The sequence below is a fragment of the Piliocolobus tephrosceles genome, chromosome 9 (assembly GCF_002776525.5).
Source record: "Piliocolobus tephrosceles isolate RC106 chromosome 9, ASM277652v3, whole genome shotgun sequence".
Taxonomy (NCBI): Eukaryota; Metazoa; Chordata; class Mammalia; order Primates; family Cercopithecidae; genus Piliocolobus; species Piliocolobus tephrosceles.
Window position 1 is genome coordinate 39212294 of NC_045442.1, and position 18634 is coordinate 39230927.

The following is an 18634-nucleotide window of genomic DNA, read 5'->3' on the forward strand; positions in this document are numbered from 1 at the left end:
CATCAGGATACTGGGTAGAAAAAGGTACAGATCAGGAAAATGGCAAGGAAGGCTAGGAACTTTTACATTTAAAAAAAATGAGAGAAAGAGAGAATTCTTTACCCAGGTGCAGTGGTGTGCTCACGTAGTCCTAGCTACTAGGGAGGCTGACGTGGCAGGATTGTCTGAGGCCAGGGGTTTGAGGCTACAGTAAGCTACGATTGTGCCACTGCACTCCAGCCTCAATATCAGAGCAAGACTCCGCCTCTACAAATCAAATTAAATTAAATTAAAAAGAAAGAGAGGGACAGAGAGAGAATTCTAGTAAAAGAAAAAGAATAGATCCAGAAAACCCAAGGAGGAGAAAAAGAGCTAAGAACCAAGTGGTCTTGCTTTAGGATGTGTTTTGTTTAATAATAAATCAGACAATATTCTGATGTACAGCAGCACTGTGGAAAATACAGAGAAGGGCAGATATGGGAAAAGAACAATTTAAGATGTTTTGCTGAGCATTAAGAACGTATTCTTAGGCTAGGCATGGTGGCTAATGCCTGTAATCCCAGCACTTTGGGAAGCTGAGGTGGGTGGATCACTTGTGGTCAAGAATTCAAGACCAGCCTGGCCAACATGGCGAAACCCTGTCTCTACTAAAAATACAAAAAGAAAAATTAGCCAGGCATGTTAGTGCAAGCTTGTAATTCCAACTACTCAGGAGGCTGTGCCAAGGGAATGGTTTGAACCCAGGAGGCAGAAGTTGCAGCGAGCTGAGATCGTACCATTGCACTCCAGCCTGGGTGACTAAGCAAAACTCTGTCTCAAAAATAAAAAATTAAAAATAAATAAAAATAAAACAAACATAAATACATAAATAAGAAACGTATTCTTTGTTTTGTTTTGTTTTGTTTTTGAGATGGAGTCTCACTCTGTCGTCCAGGCCGGAGTGCAGTGGCACGATCTCGGCTCACTGAAACATCTGCCTGTTGGGTTCAGGCAATTCTCCTGCCTCAGCCTCCCGAGCAGCTGGGACCACAGGCGTGTGCCACCATGCCTGGCTACTTTTTTGTATTTTTAGTAGAGACAGGGTTTCACAAGGCTGGTCAGGCTGATCTCGAACTCCTGACCTTGTGATCCACCCACCTCGGCCTCCCAAAGTGCTGGGATTACAGGCATGAGCCACCACACTCGGCCCAATAAATGTATTCTTAATAATAATAGTAGGCTCCCAGCTGGGTCAGCCCACTCCTCTCTTGGAGTATATGCTTACTTCCTTAATAAAACTTTTGCTTACCTAAGTAGTTACATGGTACAAAAGGCAAAGACAAGCACATCTTAAATACATATTGAATGTCAAGAAAGGAAAAATAATTGCCCTATCACGTTAAAATGGAGGAGCAGAGAACTGAAATAGAAACAGACATGAAGAGCCAATAGTTTATTATGTTTCATATACTAACTCACAGAGACCTCTAGAAAATATGTGTTAAGTCTTAGACAACAACAATATACTCTCTACTAAGGCCAGCAGTGCGTGCCTATAATGCTGGAAGGGAAGACTGAGGCAGGAGGATCACTTGAGTTTGAGAACAGCATGGACAACATAGCAAGACCCTGTCTCTAAACAGAAAACCCAAGAAAAATATATTCTCCCCACATAGTTTTAGGATAGACAACAGGGATTAAATTTTGTAAAAATTAAATCCTTTGTGTATCTCTCTCAGTATCTTTCTCGCTATCTTTTAAAATAGTGAACAAAATTAAATTTAACTTCAAAATATAAACAATTTTACTCATTATCACTAAAATACTTACGATGGGCGATCCTCCAGAATCAGGGCAGTGGTAGAAAGTGGCTCAAATTCAAAATTCTTGCGTCTTGAAGACTGAGGTGGTGGTTTACAAGTCCTCCCCGTTCGTGCTTCATATTCCTAGAGTAAATTAAAACATACCTTATGCAGAAACTGCTCCAACATAGTTTGTATTATTAAATCTGTATCATTAAGAGTATTACGCTATAATAGGAGATACATACAATTCAAAAAACAATTTGGTAAAAATATCAAGCAGACAAAAAATAAAAAAAATTTTTTGGGAGGTGAAGGGGAGTTGGGAGCTCATGCCTATAATTCCAACACTTGGGAGGCCAAGGTGGCAGGATTACTTGAGCTCACGAGTTCAAGACCAGCCTGGGCAAGGGACAACACCTCACCTCACTAAAAACAAAACATAAAAAAAGTTTGTTTGTTTTTTCCTGAAGCAACCTAAACTATAAATATATATTACATACAAAGTATCAAAATGTAAGAGAAGGAAAGACAGAAATACACTAGATTAATCAGGTAAAGTTTTAGGGAGACATTCTTGATTGCCTTCTATGATATCAGCTATCCAAGACCATCTCTGAATAATCTGTAGGTAGATAAGCCTACTTACTAAACCTTCAGTTAGATCAGTGATTAAAATGAGACAAGTGATTAAAATGAGACAAGATATAGACAATGCCACTGTATTGCTCTGAAGATCCCTCTCAAGGGTGACATTCAATCTCTAATGAAATGATAGTTTTGGATTTCAAACTACTATTAAAAATAGATCTACTTACTCTAAATTAATTAATTAATTTATTTATTTATTTATTTTTATTTTTATTTTTATTTTTTGAGACGGAGTCTTGCTCTGTCGCCCAGGCTGGAGTGCAGTGGCTGGATCTCAGCTCACCGCAAGCTCCGCCTCCCGGGTTTACGCCATTCTCCTGCCTCAGCCTCCCGAGTAGCTGGGACTACAGGCACCCGCCACCAGACCTGGCTAGGTTTTTTTTTTTTTTGTATTCTTTAGTAGAGACGGGGTTTCACCGTGTTAGCCAAGATGGTGTCGATCTCCTGACCTCGTGATCCGCCCATCTCGGCCTCCCAAAGTGCTGGGATTACAGGCTTGAGCCACCACGCCCGGCCCACAAATAGATCTACTTACTCTAAATTTAAATAACACTTTGCTAACACATCTTATTCAAAAATGTAGCCACAGACTGTCAAATATTTCACTAAAGAAACTTTCTATAGTATTCTTCTATACTTTGGATTCATCCAACCTGATAATCCTAAATTAATTTAATATAATATATGGTAAACACATTTAAATGTCTCTATTCAAGTATTCTTTCACAAATGTTCCCAAACTTCTGAAATTTATTTATAGAAATTTGCCAAAAGATCAATACCAAGTTTACCAGCTTGCAAGTTTCAGTACTCACATTTTTTTCCTTTCTAAAAAATTAAGCTAGCATCTGATCATCTCCAGGCACTAGTTATATTTTTCATTACATTCTCAAATATTACTCAATGATTTCATGAACTATGCAAGTCCACTGGTGGCAAGATAAGACCCTGATTTATATGAAGAAAATAAAATGCACTTAAAGTGGTCAGATATTTCACTTCTTAGTTGCTTAACTACAATTTCCTATAATTCTTTTAATACTATTGTTACATCCTTTCCAACTCAAAACCTATTTCTCCTTACTCAATCAGGCAATTGTAAAATGAGATCTGATAGTTTCATACCTCTTAAAAATTTGATAATCTTGTTTTTCCTTTTTTTTTTTTTTTTTTTTGAGATGGAGTTTCACTCTTGTGGCCCAGGCTGGAGTGCAGTGGCATGATCTCGGCTCACTGCAACCTCCGCCTCCCAGGTTCAAGTGATTCTTCCACCTCAGCCTCCTGAGTAGCTGGGATTACAGGCATGTGCCACCAAGCCTGGCTAATTTTTTTTTTTTTTTTTTTTTTTGTATTTTTAGTAGAGACAGGGTTTCTCCATGTTGGTTTCTCCATGTTGGTTTCGAACTCCTGACCTTGTGATCCACCCACCTCAGCCTCCCAAAGTGCTAGGATTACAGGCATAAGCCACCACGCCCGGCCTTGATGATCTTTTTGAAGTTTAACCTTAATTGAGATATTACTTTCAAAAAACAACTTACGTTGTCTTATAAACTTCAGCTTACCTTGTGGTTTCAGCCACTGTTATAAAGTTTCATATTCATCTTTAGTTCTGCATCTTCCCTTCCATCTACTATATCTACACTCTGCTTATCTGAGAGTTCCCTTGCATCACCACACTGGGTTTTTAGAAACTTCTTCTCCAACAAATTATTTAGGATTGTGTGCACTTATGTTTATTAACTGTCATCTCAAAGAACCGTACAGCCATTCATAATCAAAAGCAATAATGTCACTCATTTCTTTTTGTCTTTTCCAATTTTCTTTCCTAATATATAGAATATATATCTAATCATGCTCAATGTTTCTTTTCTTCATTACAAACTCCAACGTAATAAATTCCTTTTCTGCTGTTTTTCTTACTAAAAATTATAGAAAAATAATAAATTTGTTATAATTTAAATGATACTTCATTTTCCTACAAGGTAACCTGGTTTCACTACCTAATAGAATACCATGAATATTATCCAATAAAACATTTTTCCATGCAAACAAAGGCTATGCACATAGACAGCAAAATCAAACTTTTAAACCATATATTAATAACAATTAACACTGACTGACACTATGTAACCATGCACTGTCAGTCCCCTCCCAGTGAAGAAAAACTGAGGCACAAAGATGTATACTCACTTGCTGAAGGTCATTACCAGCAGGCAGTTTGGCTCCAGAGCCTGCCTTTTAACGATCTATTATCTTGCTATATTAACAGGCAGTAAAGTAGCTATGTATGACATTAAATTTTTTTTTTTTTTTTTTTTTTTTGTAGAGATGGGATCTCCTTAGGTTGCCAACGCTGTTCTTGAACTCCTGGGCTCAAGAAATCCTCCCACCCTGTCTCCCAAAGGGTCAGGATTACGGGTATGGGCCACTGTGCCTGGCTGATGAAAATTTAAAAGAATGAGATTCATAAAATCATTCAGTGAAAGGCTCATTGGGGTAGATCAGACTGACAATGCCTGAATCCCCAATCCACTTAAATATCACAAAAGGAGATCCCCAGACAGTATATTTCTTGTATGATGCAATATAAAGTATACATTACCATTCTTGAAATATTCTTGCCAAAAGAAAATCAAAGTTAAATATAATTAAGCCTACAGAACTGTGTTCTCCAATATGGTGGCCAAAGTTAGTAATAACCAAATAAGCTAATACATATTTGAATATGCATAAAATTATTAAGGAAGTATTAAGAGGTTCTCCTCTGGACAGTGAGGTTAGAAATGAAGGGCTTTTGGTTTACCTTATGAAACCAGTGTTGATTGGCTTTGTAAACAACAAAAAATAAAGTATATTTTACGAGAGATCACTCATGGCCATGGTGGATGACTGATAAAGATCTTACTAAAGAGGTGGGATCAGAACTGGAGCAAAAATGATGGGTACTGATAGGAACAGGTCAGTGGGAGCAAGCAAAGGCATGGATCAGGGAAACACATTAATCTCACTTAATAGGAAAAATGATGAGAAATAAGATTAGAAAGGGGTGGGTTAAATTACAGGGCCTTTCACTGGCTAAAATATTTGGACTTAATCATGAACAAAATGGAAAATCACTGCAAGTTTGGATAAAGCCAAGTTTGATGAAAGCTGTCCTTTATAAAACATGAATTAAGTATACATTGAATGTATAAAGCAACTCAAAATGAAGCAGCTAGAATATAATTTATGTATCTAAGAGAGGAATGAGCTTTTTTTTTTTTTTTTTTTGGAGATATAGAGTCTCGCTCTATTGCCCAGGCTGGAGTGCAGCGGCACAATCTCAGCTCTCTGCAACCTCCACCTCCAGGGTTCAAGCCATTCTCCTGTCTCAGCCTCCCAAGTAGCTGAGATTACAGGCATGTGCCACCATGCCTGGCTAATTTTTGTATTTTTTGTAGAGACAGGGTTTCACCATGTTAGCCAGGCTGGCCTCGAACCCCTAACCTCAGATGATCCACCCACCTCGGCCTCCCAAAATGCTGGGACTACAGGTGTGACCACCACGCCCGACCTAGGAATGAGTTTTGTACAGAATCGTCACTCAAACCTCATTCACATAAGAAGTTGTATTCTAGCACTTTCCACATAGATCCTTGTCATAAAAGTGCTGTAAAATTCTAGAGAGTAATAATAATACTAAGCTTTAAAACATTGTATGAGCTCATCTTTATCAGAAAATAGCACAGATTTCCATATCAAAATAACTTAAATATTTGCTGAATAAATTAAACATACCATCTTTTTTTTTTTTTTTTTTGAGACAGAGTCTTGCTCTGTCGCCCAGGCTGGAGTGCAGTGGCCAGATCTCAGCTCACTGCAAGCTCTGCCCCCCGGGTTCACGCCATTCTCCTGCCTCAGCCTCCCAAGTAGCTGGGACTACAGGTGCCCGCCACCTCAACCGGATAGTTCTTTTTGTTGTTGTTTTTTTTGTATTTTTTAGTAGAGACGGGGTTTCACCGTGTTAGCCAGGATGGTCTCGATCTCCTGACCTCATGATCCGCCCGTCTCGGCTTCCCAAAGTGCTGGGATTACAGGCTTGAGCCACCACACCCGGCCAAACATGCCATCTTAATGCAATCAGAATTACAAATTACATAGCAGTACTCTTGGATAAAAAAATAAAAAGTAAAAAAAAAAAATTACAAATTGTATTAGAAATAATACAGCTGGACATGGAGGTTCACGCCTATAATCCCAGCACTTTGGGAGGCCGAGACGGGCAGATCACTTGAGCCTAGGAGTTCAAGACCAACCTGGGCAACATGTTGAAATCCTGTCTCTACAAAAAATACAAAATTAGCCAAGTGTGGTGGCATGCGCCTCTAGTCCTCAGCTACTTGGGAGGCTGAGGTGGGAGATCACTTGAGCCAGGTTGTGGAGGCTGTAGTGGGTCATAATCATTCCACTGCACTCCAGTCTGGGTGACAGAGTGAGACCTTCTCTCAAAAATAATAATAATTATCAAATATTAACACTAGTACTTTCAAAATTCATCACAAGATTATATGCTATTTATTAAGTTGTTTTTGATTATATATAACAGAAAACCCAACTCAAACAGGTTTAGGCAAATTTATGAGTTCTTAAAACTGAATATTCCATACAATCAGTTAACTTTGGACTCCGTTTGACCAAGAGGTTCACAGCATAAACATCAATCAACAACTCCACTTCTCTACTGTTCTCTCAGTTCTGCCCTCCTCCATTTGATTTGAAGATGTAATGAGAAATTTAAATAAGTACTGATTTCTATCTACATTCCTAAAAGTTACATATATACAAATTGGCCAAAAAAAAAAAAAAAAAAAAATTCTTCAGAGACATAGGGTAGACTCCCGCTTGGTGAACTGGGTAATTCACACCAACTTTCTTGCTGCAATCTCTGCAGTCCCTGACAAAGGGGGAACAAACAAGATGAGCCTGAGGATCACTCAACTGTTGTGGCTGGAGACAATACTGAATGAACATCAGGGCAGGAAGGGGGACCCCAAAGGAAGTTTGACTTTTAGTTTGGAAAGGCCAAAGGGCTAGAATTTTGGGGACACAGTAGTAGAAAAGAAAGTGCCCCACCAAGAAAGAACTCCAGGTCCTGCACAGTGGCTTACACCTGTAATCCCAGCAATTTGGGAAGGGAGGCGGGTGGATTACTTAAGGTCAGGAGATCAAGACCAGCCTGGCCAACTTGCTGAAACTGTCTCTACTAAAAATACAAATATTAGCTGGACGTGGCGGCATGTGCTTGTAGTTCCAGGTACTTGGGAGGCTGAGGCAGGAGAATTACTTGAACCCAGGAGGCGGAGGGTTGCAGTAAGCCAAGATCGCCCCACTGCCCTCCAGTCTGAGTGACAGAATGAGATTCCATCTCAAAAACAAAACAAAAAAAAAAAAAAGGAAAAACTCCAGAAACCAACATAGCAGTATTCTTGAATCTTTAGCTGAATACTGATCTACACATGTGTACCATAAAACCCTACAAAGCTGGGCAAAGGAGAACTTTCCGGGAAAGAACAACAACCTGAGGAGCTATAAGCAAAACACTTTCCAGAGCTTACCCAGGGGTGAGAATTACTCACATTATCACCCACCAGAATAAAAAGTCATCACTGGGAATACACAAAACATTCAGGAGAAACCCAGAAGGTCTCTTCTTTGTTGGATGTAAGACACTGTGAATTTTAGATTGCTGAGGGCTGAATGATGTTTGATTTTGTTCTGTCCAGAAGTCAAGCTTCTTGTGCACCAGTCTGAATATTTTACGGCTTATTTACAAACATTTTTTAGTTCATGTCTAACGTAATTTTTCCTTTGAGCTAATTTATCCCATAACTAAGAAATTATCAATGAACTTACTTTGTTCTGCAATGTTTAATCTGTGATCAATGTCACCCAGTAAAATGTTCACTTCAGATCTTGCATATTAAAAACTGTAGCATTCTTATCAATGAACTTGAGAACAGAGCAACAGAAACTATCCAAAAGTAAGCAAAGAAAGGGAAAAAAATTGAAGAAATATAAGCAGAGCTTTAGGGAACAATATCAAGCAGCTTAAATTATGTGTAATTGGAGTCTAGGTACAAGGGAAAACAATATTCAAGAAAATAATGGCTGAAATGTTGTCAAACTACACCCACAGACCCAAGAAGTTCAATAAATTCTCGGCAGAATACAGAGAAAACCACACCAAAAGACATCATAATTATTTACTAAAATATAATGTTAAGAAGAATATTTTAAAAGCAGCCAGAAAAAAAAGCACTTATGTAGAAAAGACTGAATGTGAAAAGGATTATAAGACTTTTCCCTGAAAATTATTCCAGTCAAAAGACAATAGAAAATCTTTAAATTGCTAAAGGAAAAAAAAATGGAGAGGGAACATCTATCAAACTTAGAATCCTATACCAGAGAAAATATCTTTCATAAGTGAAAGCAAAATAAAAATATTTTCAGACAAGCAATAGCTAAGAGAATTTGTTGTCAGCAGATCAGCAATATAATTTCAAGAAAATTATTCAGGCAGAAAGTATGTATCACATGAAAACATGAATATACACAAAGAGATAAAAAGCACCAAAAATAATAAATATGGACAAATAAAAAAGTAAGCTTTCTCATTTCTTAAAATTAGAGAATATTTGATCATTTAATACAGAAATATACTGGTAAATGTAAACAAGGAATTTACAGCACAAAAGTTAGAAAGGAGGTAACAGCAGCACACTGTTGTAAGGTTCTTCCATTATACTCAAGTGCTATAAAGTTATTTGAAGGTAGACCATGATAAATTAAAGATAAGTATCATAAAAGCCCTAATGGGGAGGCTTCTTGATATGTAATCAGAAGACCTATGTGTTCAGAAGATGCTTTCATGGGGTCTGCAAAGTCGGAGCTATATTCCTAATAGTGTTAATAGTTTGTCACTGCATTGATAATTGTACTAATGGTGCTCAGCAATGTTGAATAAAATTGTCAGTAGCCTGGGCAATATAGTGAGACACTGTCTCTACAAAAAATTAAAAAATTAGCCAAGTATGATTGCATGGGCATAGAGGTGGGGGGGGTGCTGAAGTGGGAGGATCACTTGAGCCCTGGAGGTTAAGGTTACAGTGAGCTATGAGCTCACTGCTGCACTCCAACCTGGGCAACAGAGACTATCTCAAAAACAAAAACTCTCAGTGCTCCATCACAAATCAAAGCAATAGCACTACTGATCACTGTATTCTTCAGGATATGCACTGAAGGATTAAAAAAAAGAGGGGGCAGCAGCCAGATTCATTTAAGAATGTCTATGACAAAACCGTAAAAATTATTAATTGTATTAAATATTTATATATGAGTAAACATCTTCTTAACATTCTGTGTGACAAAAGGAAAAGTACAGGGCCAGGCAAGGTGGCTCATGCCTATAACCCCAGCACTTTGGGAGGCCGAGGCGGGCAGATCAGCTGAGGTTGGGAGTTCGAGACCAGCCTGACCAACATGGAGAAACTCCGTCTCTACTAAAAATACAAAAAATAGCCGGGTGTGGTGGTGCATGCCTGTAATCCCAGCTACTGGGGAGGCTGATGCAGGAGAACCGCTTGAACCCAGGAGGCAGAGGTTGCAGTGAGCTGAGATCATGCCATTGCACTCCAGTCTGGGCAACAAGAGCGAAACTTTGTCTCAAAAAAGAAAAGGAAAAGTACCAATAAAGAACCCAACTACACACTTGTGCAAAGGAAAAGCACTTGTGCAATTATTTGAGTTCTAAACTGAACAAATGTCTTTTTCAAGAACACTACTTTTATTTAAAATACTGACTGCAAACTGTAGTGGCAGTTATTTTTTAAAATTTAGACAAAGTGGGCCCTTCATCTCCATATTTCTCCCAGAAAACCATAAACCCAGTCAAGTCATAAGGAAATCATGAGAGAAACCCAAATTGAAGACCATTCTAGAAAATAATAGACCAGTACTCTTCAAAAGTGTCAAGTTCATTAAAAAAAGGAAAGATGACAAACTGTCAAAAGCTATAGAAACTAAGGAATTGTGACAGCAAAATATAATGTGGTATTCCAGATTAGACACTGAAAGAGAAATAGGTCTTTAATAGAAAACTTGGTGAAATCCAAGTGAAGTCTGCAGTAATCTACCAAAGTCAGTTTTCTGAGTTTGGACAAATGTACAGGGTAATAGATGTTAACATTAGGAGAAACTGAATGAGAGGTATTTAGGAATTCTCTGTATTATTTTTTTCAAAATCACAATAATCAAGTTATTCCAAAATCTAAAGTTATTCCAAAATCTAAAGTTATTCTGTAAATCTAAAGTTATTCCAAAATAAAAAGTTTATTAAAACAAACAAAAAAGGATGAAGTGTGCCAGTGATTTTTCAGGAAAGCAACTGAAAATAAGTATTGCCAATAATAAAATCCAGCCTTTCAGTAAGAATTAAAATGCTGTGAACTTGTAAATGCCACTATATATATGTGTGTGTGTGTGTATATGCGTGTGTATATACATATACACATATACACACATACACATAGAGACCAGCAATATAATTTCAAGTAAATTATTCATGCAAAGAGTATGTATCACATGAAAACATGAATATACACAAAGAGATAAAAAAAAAAGCACCAAGAATAATAAATATGGACAAATAAAAAAGATAGTTTTCTCATTTCTTAAAGTTTTAGATAATATGTGGTCATTTAATACAGAAATACACTGGTAAATGTAAATAAGGAGTTTACAGCACAAAAGTCAGAAAGGAGGTAACAGCAGTACGCTGTTGTAAGGTTCTTACATGTAAGGTTCTTACAAAAGTAAGACCCAACTATATGCTATTTATAAGAAATCCACTTTAAATATAAAGACAGATACAAGAATAAAAGGATGAAAACAGAAATGTCTGCAAAATATTAACTGGAAACAAGCTCCAGTGGTTAATAAAGTCAGATAAAAACTTCATAAAGGCAAATCTTACCAAAGCAAAAAGGACGTATCATTGATGGTAAAGGGAGCAATTCACCAAGACAATGTCAAAACAAAGCTTCAAAAAACAGGAAATAAAAATTGACAGAAACGAAAGGAGAAATAACCAAGTAAATTACAGTGGAGATTTTATTGCTCTTCTCTCAGTAACTAGTAGAAAAAGCAAAAAAATTTAAAAATATAAAAAATGTAACACTACCATCTAACGTGACCTAAACTGACATTTATAGAATACTTCATTCAACATCTGCAAAATATACACTGTTTTCAAGTACACAAGGAACGTTCATTAAGACAAGCTATATTTGGGGCATAAACAAGTCTCAATAAATTGAAGAAAAACTGAAATTGCATAACATATATTGTCTGTTATAGTTTGAATATTTGTCCCTTCCAAAACTGGTGTTGAAATTTAATCCCCAGTGTGATAGTACTGGGGATGGGGGGAGGCTTTAAGAGGCAATTTGGTCAGGAGGACTCTGCCCACATGAATGGATTAATCTGTTCACAGATTAACATATTATCATGAGAGTGGGACTGGTAGCTTTATAAGAAAAGGAAAAGAGACCTGAGCTCATATGTTCAGCTCCCTTGCCACATGACGCCCTGCATCGCCCTGGGACTCTGCAGAGTTCCAACCAGTAAGAGGACTCTCACCAGATGGAGCCCCTTGACCATGGACTTTTCATCCTCCATAACTGTAAGAAATAAATTCCCTTTCTTTATAAATTACTCAGTTCCCAATATTCTGTCATAAGCAACGAAAATGGACTGAGACACTGACCATCCATAATTAATCATTTACAAAAATATATCTGTAAAATCCCAAGATATTTTAAAAGTAAAATAACATACTTCTACATAATCATAAGTAAAGGCAGTAACAAAAGGAAAGGAAAAATATCTTGCATTGAGTGAAAATGAAAACACTGAAATTTATGGAATGCAGCTAAAGCATAGCTAGAGGAAAATCTGTAGCTTAAAATACATTAAAAAGATAAAAGGTCTAAAATGAATGACCCACCTCAGAAAACTAGAAAAAAAGCAATATAAATCCAAAGCAAGTGGATAGTAAATAATGAAGAACAGAAATCAATGAATAGAACATACAAAACCAAGAAGTAAAAATCAGTGAAACAAAAGGTGTTTCTTTTAAAACATAATAAAATTGATAAACTCCTAGTAAAACTGATCAATGAAAAAGAGAAGATAAAAACTGCCAAAATCAGGAATGCAAGAGAGATCATCACTATCCACATTTGTATTACATACCTAGCAGACATTAAAAAAATAAGAAAATATGAATAATTTCATTGTAATAAATCTAGCAACATAGATGAAATATAAAAATCTGTTGAAAGACATGTTACCAAAGCTGACTCAAGAAGAAACAGAAAACTTGAATAGCCCAGTCTGAGGTCAAGAAAAACATTAAGTTTATAACTAAAAATATGCTCAACAACAAAAAACTTCCACACTTCACTTAAATCAGTAATTCTCAATTGGGGTTGACTTTGCCCCCTTGAGGACATCTGACAATGTCTAAGACATTTCGGTTGTCACAATGAGAAGTGAAGGGGAGTAATTACTACTGGAATTCTTACAGGCCAGGGATACCACTAAATATCCTATATTTAACAGGAGAACCCCTCACAATATTTACATTTAGATCATTTACATTTACATATACACAACCTAAAATGTCAAAAGTGCTGAGGTTGAGAAACCTTGGCTTAAATTATTTCACTGGTAAATTCTGTCAAATGTTTAGGGAAGAAATAACACCAATGTACACAAATTATTTCAGAAAATAGAAAAGAAACAATCTTCAACTTATTAAATGATGATTGTATTATCCCAACACCAGAATCTGACAAAGGTATTAAAAGAAAATTACAGACTGACATCCTTCATGAATATGGAAGCAAAAATCCCTAACATAATATTAGCAAACTGACTTCTGGACTTCCACTCCAACATGTATACAGCTTAGAAATTGCCATTCCAGGACAGGTGTGGTGGCTCACACCTATAATCCCAACATTTTGTAGGGTCAAGGTGGGAGGCTCTTTTGAGGCCAGGAGTTCAAGAAGTTGCCACTGCATCCTAACAAGTAAAAACCTAAGCAAACTGAAAAATTAATAATTATTCTTAGATTCATCAGAGAGATGAAGCCACAGAGAAAACCACTGCCCCAAAACTGCAGAGACAAACACATAAGGGAGAATCACAACTTCACAGAGCAGATACCCAGAAGCTGAAATCTCTGGCAGTGCTGGAGTAGGAAAACATAAACTGTAATAGACAAACTGTTGGAGGCTCAGTGTGGACAAGTCTGATGTTAGAACTGCAGGGGATATGCAGGTATTTAAAAAAGGAAAAAAATAAAATAAAACAAAACTCCAGGAGGACCCAGTTGCATACACTTTTGTGAGTTTTACCTCCAGGAACTCTACCAGGTCCTCAGAGTGAGTACTGTGGGGGAGAAATCCCCTTGTGCTTTTGGCAGGAGAGGAAAAGTAATTATTTTTAAATACTCCTTTACATTCTGTTCTTAACAAGGTCTGCCCTCGGGAGAAACTATTTTACCAGAACCTTACCTGCTCCAGCCTAACTAGGGGAAGGGAAATACACAACTCCAGCTCCCTCTGGCCATTCTGTCCTGTCAAAGAGGGAAAACAAAACAAAACAGAACACTATGAAGCGTACCATTCAGGGGTACAGGTTCACCAAAAGATTAAGACCTAATCATAGGACTATAGAATGCTTCCCCTTTTCCCACACCTTACCACTACCTTACTAAAAGCCTACTTACCAGTTCCTTTTATCCACTACATTCTATCTACCTTTCAGCAAAAATTATATGGCATACTAAATGGTAAAAAAAAAAAAAAAAAAAAAAAAACACGGTCTAAAGAGACTAAACAAGCATTAGAACCAGAGTCAGATATGATAGGAATGTTGGAATTATCAAACCAGAATTTGTTTTAAAGAGAACTATGAGCAGTGACTAAAGGCTTCAATGGAAAAAGTAGACAACATGCAAGAATAATGTAAGAGATGGACATTTTAAGAAATAATCAAAAAGAAATATTAAAGATTAAAAAACTGGAACAGAAATAAAGAATTCCTTTGATGGGTTCATTAGCAAATTGGACATGGCTGAGACAGGATCTCTGAACTTGAGGTATGACAACAGAACTTTCAAAACTGAAAAGCAAAGAGAAAAAAGACTGGGAAAAAAAGTACAGAGTATCCAAGAACACTGGGAAAACTACAAAGGACAAGAGAGAGGGGAGGAGAAGAGAGACAGAGAGAAGGAAGAAAAAATATCTAAGCAATACGGACTGAGAAGTTCCCCCAAATTAACGTCAACACCAAACCAAAGATCCAGGAAGCTCAGAGAACATCAAATAGGATAAACATACATTAAAAAACCCCTACTTCTAGCCATATCATATTCAAATTTCAGAAAATCAAAGATCAAAAAATCTTCAAAGAAGGCAGAGGGAAAAACACCCTACCTATAGGAGCAAAGATATGAACTTATCCTCAGAAATGCAAGTAAAGAGTAGAGAGAAATATTTAAAGTGCTGAGAGAAAAAAAATTGCAAGCCTAGAATTCTGTATCCTGCAAAGTTATCCTTCAAAAGTGAAGGAAAAAAACTTTCTGGGACAATTATTAAGGAATTTGTTTGACAGTAGACCTGGCTTGCAAGAAAATGTTAAAAGAAGTTCTTCTTAAATAAGGTATTTTTCTTATTCTTCTTTTTTGTTTTGAGACGGAGTCTCACTCTGTTGTGCAGGCTGGAGTGCAGTGGCGTGATCTCAGCTCACTTCAACCTCCGCCTCCCAGGTTCAAGCGATTCTCCTGTCTCAGCCTCCCAAGTAGTTGGGATTACAGGCGTGTGCCACCATGCTCGGCTAATTTTTGTATTTTTAGTGGAGACAGGGTTTCACCATTTTGGTCAGGCAGGTCTCAAATTTTTCTTATTCTTAATTGATCTAACAGAAAACAGTTTTCTTATTCTATTTTCTGTTGCTTATAACAGAATACCTAAAATTCAAAGGAATTTATTTCTTAACAGTTATAGAGGGTGAGAAGTCCAAGGTCAAGGGGCTACATCTAATGAGAGCCCTCTTGCTGATGGGGACGCTCTGTAGAATCCTGAGGTGGTGCAGAGCATCATGTGGTGAGGGGCTGAGCATGCTAGCTCAGATCTTGCTTCTTCTTCTTATAAAGTCACCAGTCCCATTCCTATGATAATCCAATAATCCATTAATCTATTAATGGATTAATCCTGTAAAACAGATTAATCCTCTTAAAGAATTAATCGCCTCTTAAAGGCCCCACCTCTCAATACTGCCACAGTGGCGATTGCATTTCAACATAAATTTTAGAGGGCATAAACATTCAAATCATAGCAACAATTTACTCAAAATAATAGCAGCAATAAGGTGTTTAATTATGTATGCTTATGTGTGTGTATGCTCACATGCGAGTAAAACGAATGGCAGTAATAAAAGGGATGGGCAGCAGGAATTAGGAATGTTTTGTTATTACAAGGTATTTGCATTACACATGAAACTCCACTTTCAGGTACAGTGTTACCTGAAAGTGCAGTTGGCTTAGCTATAAATACATACTGCAAACTCCAGGACAACCACCAAAAAAAGTTTTAAAAAAAGAAGTATAACTGATATGCTAAGAAATGGGAGAAAATGGAGTAATATAAAATGTTCAATTAAAACTAAAGACTGAAAAGATGTGGAAGACAAAACCGGATACAAATTATAAAGGCAACAACCAACAAACAGTAACAGAAATGAGAGATAATAATCCAACTATATCAATAATCACTTTAAATATCAATGGTCTAAATGCACCAATTAAAACACAGAGAGGCCAAGCACAGTGGCTCATGCCTATAATCCCAGAACTTTTGGAGGCCACAGCGGGAGGACCATTTGAGGCCAAGAGTTTGAGGCTGCAGTGAGCTACGACTGCACCACTGCATTCCAGCCTGGGCAACAGAGCAAGATTCTGTCTCAAAAATAAAACAAAACAAACAAACAAATGAAAAAACAGAGACTGTCAAAGTGTATCACAAAACAAGGCCCAGCCATATGTTATCTACAAAAAAACCCACTCTAAGTTGAACAATGAGAACACATGGATACAGGGAGAACAACAACACACACACACACAGGGGCCTGTCAGGGGGTGGGGGGACAAGGCGAGGGAGAGTATTAGGACAAATATCTAATGCATTCAGAGCTTAAAACATAAATGATGGGTTGATAGGTGCAGCAAACAACCATGACACATGCACACCTACGTAACAAACCTGCACATTCAGCACATGTATCTTGGAACTTAAAGTAAAATTAAGTTAAATTTTTTAAAACCCCACTTTAACTATAAAGGCACACATAGATTTTTAAAAAAGGATGGAGAAAGATATATTATCCCAACACTAATCAAAGACAACAGGAGTAGCTATAGTAATCTTGGACAGAGCAGACTTCAGAGCAGGGAAAGTTATCAGGAATAAAGAGGGGCATTACATAATAAAGTGGTTAATAATCCAAGAAGACATAACAACTCTTATCATGTATGCAACTAAAAACAGAGTGGTCAAGATACATGAGGCAAAAACGGGTAGAACTACAAGGAGAAACAGATGAATCTACTATTACACTGGAAAACTTTAAAGCCTCTATCAGAAATAGATGGATCCAGCAGTCAGAAAATCAGTAAGAACATAGCTGAACTCAACAGTACCATCAGTCAACTGCATGTAATTGACATCTGTAGACTACTGCATCCAGCAACAGCAGATGAAACATTCTTCTCAAGCTAACATGGAACACTGACCAATACAAACTACATTCTAGGCCACAAAATACACCTTAACAAGTTTAAAATAACAGAAATCATAAAATGTCTGCTCTCAGATCTCAATGAAATTAAACTAGAAATTGACAGACAGAGATTCCTGAAAAATCCCCAAACGCTTGGAGATTAAACAACACAGTTCTAAATAACACATGTGTGAAAGAAGAAATCTTAAGGGTAATTTTAAAATATTTTTAACTATAGGAAAATGAAAACACAACTTATGAAATTTGTGAGATGCAGCAAATACAGTATTAGAGGCAAAAGTATTGCTTCGAATGAATATATGAGAAAAGAAGGTCTAAAATGAATCATCTAAGCTTCCACCTTAACAAGAAAAATTCGAGCTAATTAATTACAAAGGAAGCAGAAAAAAATAAATAAAGAGCAGGAATCAATAAAACTAAAAACAGGAAGTCAGTAGAGAAAAATCAACAAAACCAAAAGCTAACGGTTCTTTAAAGAGATCAGTAAAACTGATAATTCTCTTGCCAGGATAACTAAGAGAAGAAAAAAAAAAGACACCAATTACCAATATCAGAAATGAAAGTGGAGACATCACTACAAAGCCCAAGGACATTAAAAAGGATAATGAAGAAATATTATGAACAATTCTTTTTTTTTTTTTTTTTTTTTGAGATGGAGTCTTGTGCTCTGTTGTCCAGGTGCCATCCTGGCTCACTGGAACCTCCACTTCCCAGGTTCAAGCGATTCTCCTGCCTCAGCCTCCCAAGGAGTTGGGACTACAGGCGCATGCCACCATGTACAGCTATTTTTTTAATTAATATTTTTAGTACAGCTAATATTTTTAGTACAGACAGGGTTTCACCACGTTGGCCAGGCTGGTCTCGAACTTCTGACCTCAAGTGATCCACCCGCCTTGGCTCCCAAAGTGCTGGGATTACAGGCACGAGCTACCACACCTGGCCTGTTATGAACAATTCTATGCCCAAAATTTGATAACCTGAATGAAATGAACCAATTCCTTGAAATATACCCAAACTAACATAAGAAATTGAATCAATAATTAATAATCTTCCAAAACAGAAAGCACAGACCCAGATGGGTTCACTGACGAATTCTACCAAATATTTAAGGAAGAAATTATATCAATTATCTATAATCTCTTCCATAAGATAGATGCAGAGGAAATACTTCATCACTCATTATAAGAAGCCAGCATTACTCTAATACCAAAACTAGACAAAGGCATTACCAAAAAAGAAACGTACAGACCAGTATCTCTTATGAACGTAAATGCAAAAAATCCTCAAGAAAATATTAGCAAATCTAATCCAACAATGTA

At 37.0% G+C, this 18634-nt stretch overlaps 1 protein-coding gene across 2 annotated transcripts in view; it reads right to left on the minus strand.

Annotated features, from left to right (window-relative positions):
• The window catches only part of TBC1D12 (TBC1 domain family member 12), a 137491-nt gene that overhangs the window by 59297 nt on the left and 59560 nt on the right, over positions 1-18634 (minus strand). For both annotated transcript variants that reach the window (XM_023226306.2, XM_023226307.1), the window contains one exon: positions 1789-1904. In XM_023226306.2, coding sequence (XP_023082074.1) covers positions 1789-1904 — 116 coding nt within the window. The remainder of the gene's footprint in view (positions 1-1788; positions 1905-18634) is intronic.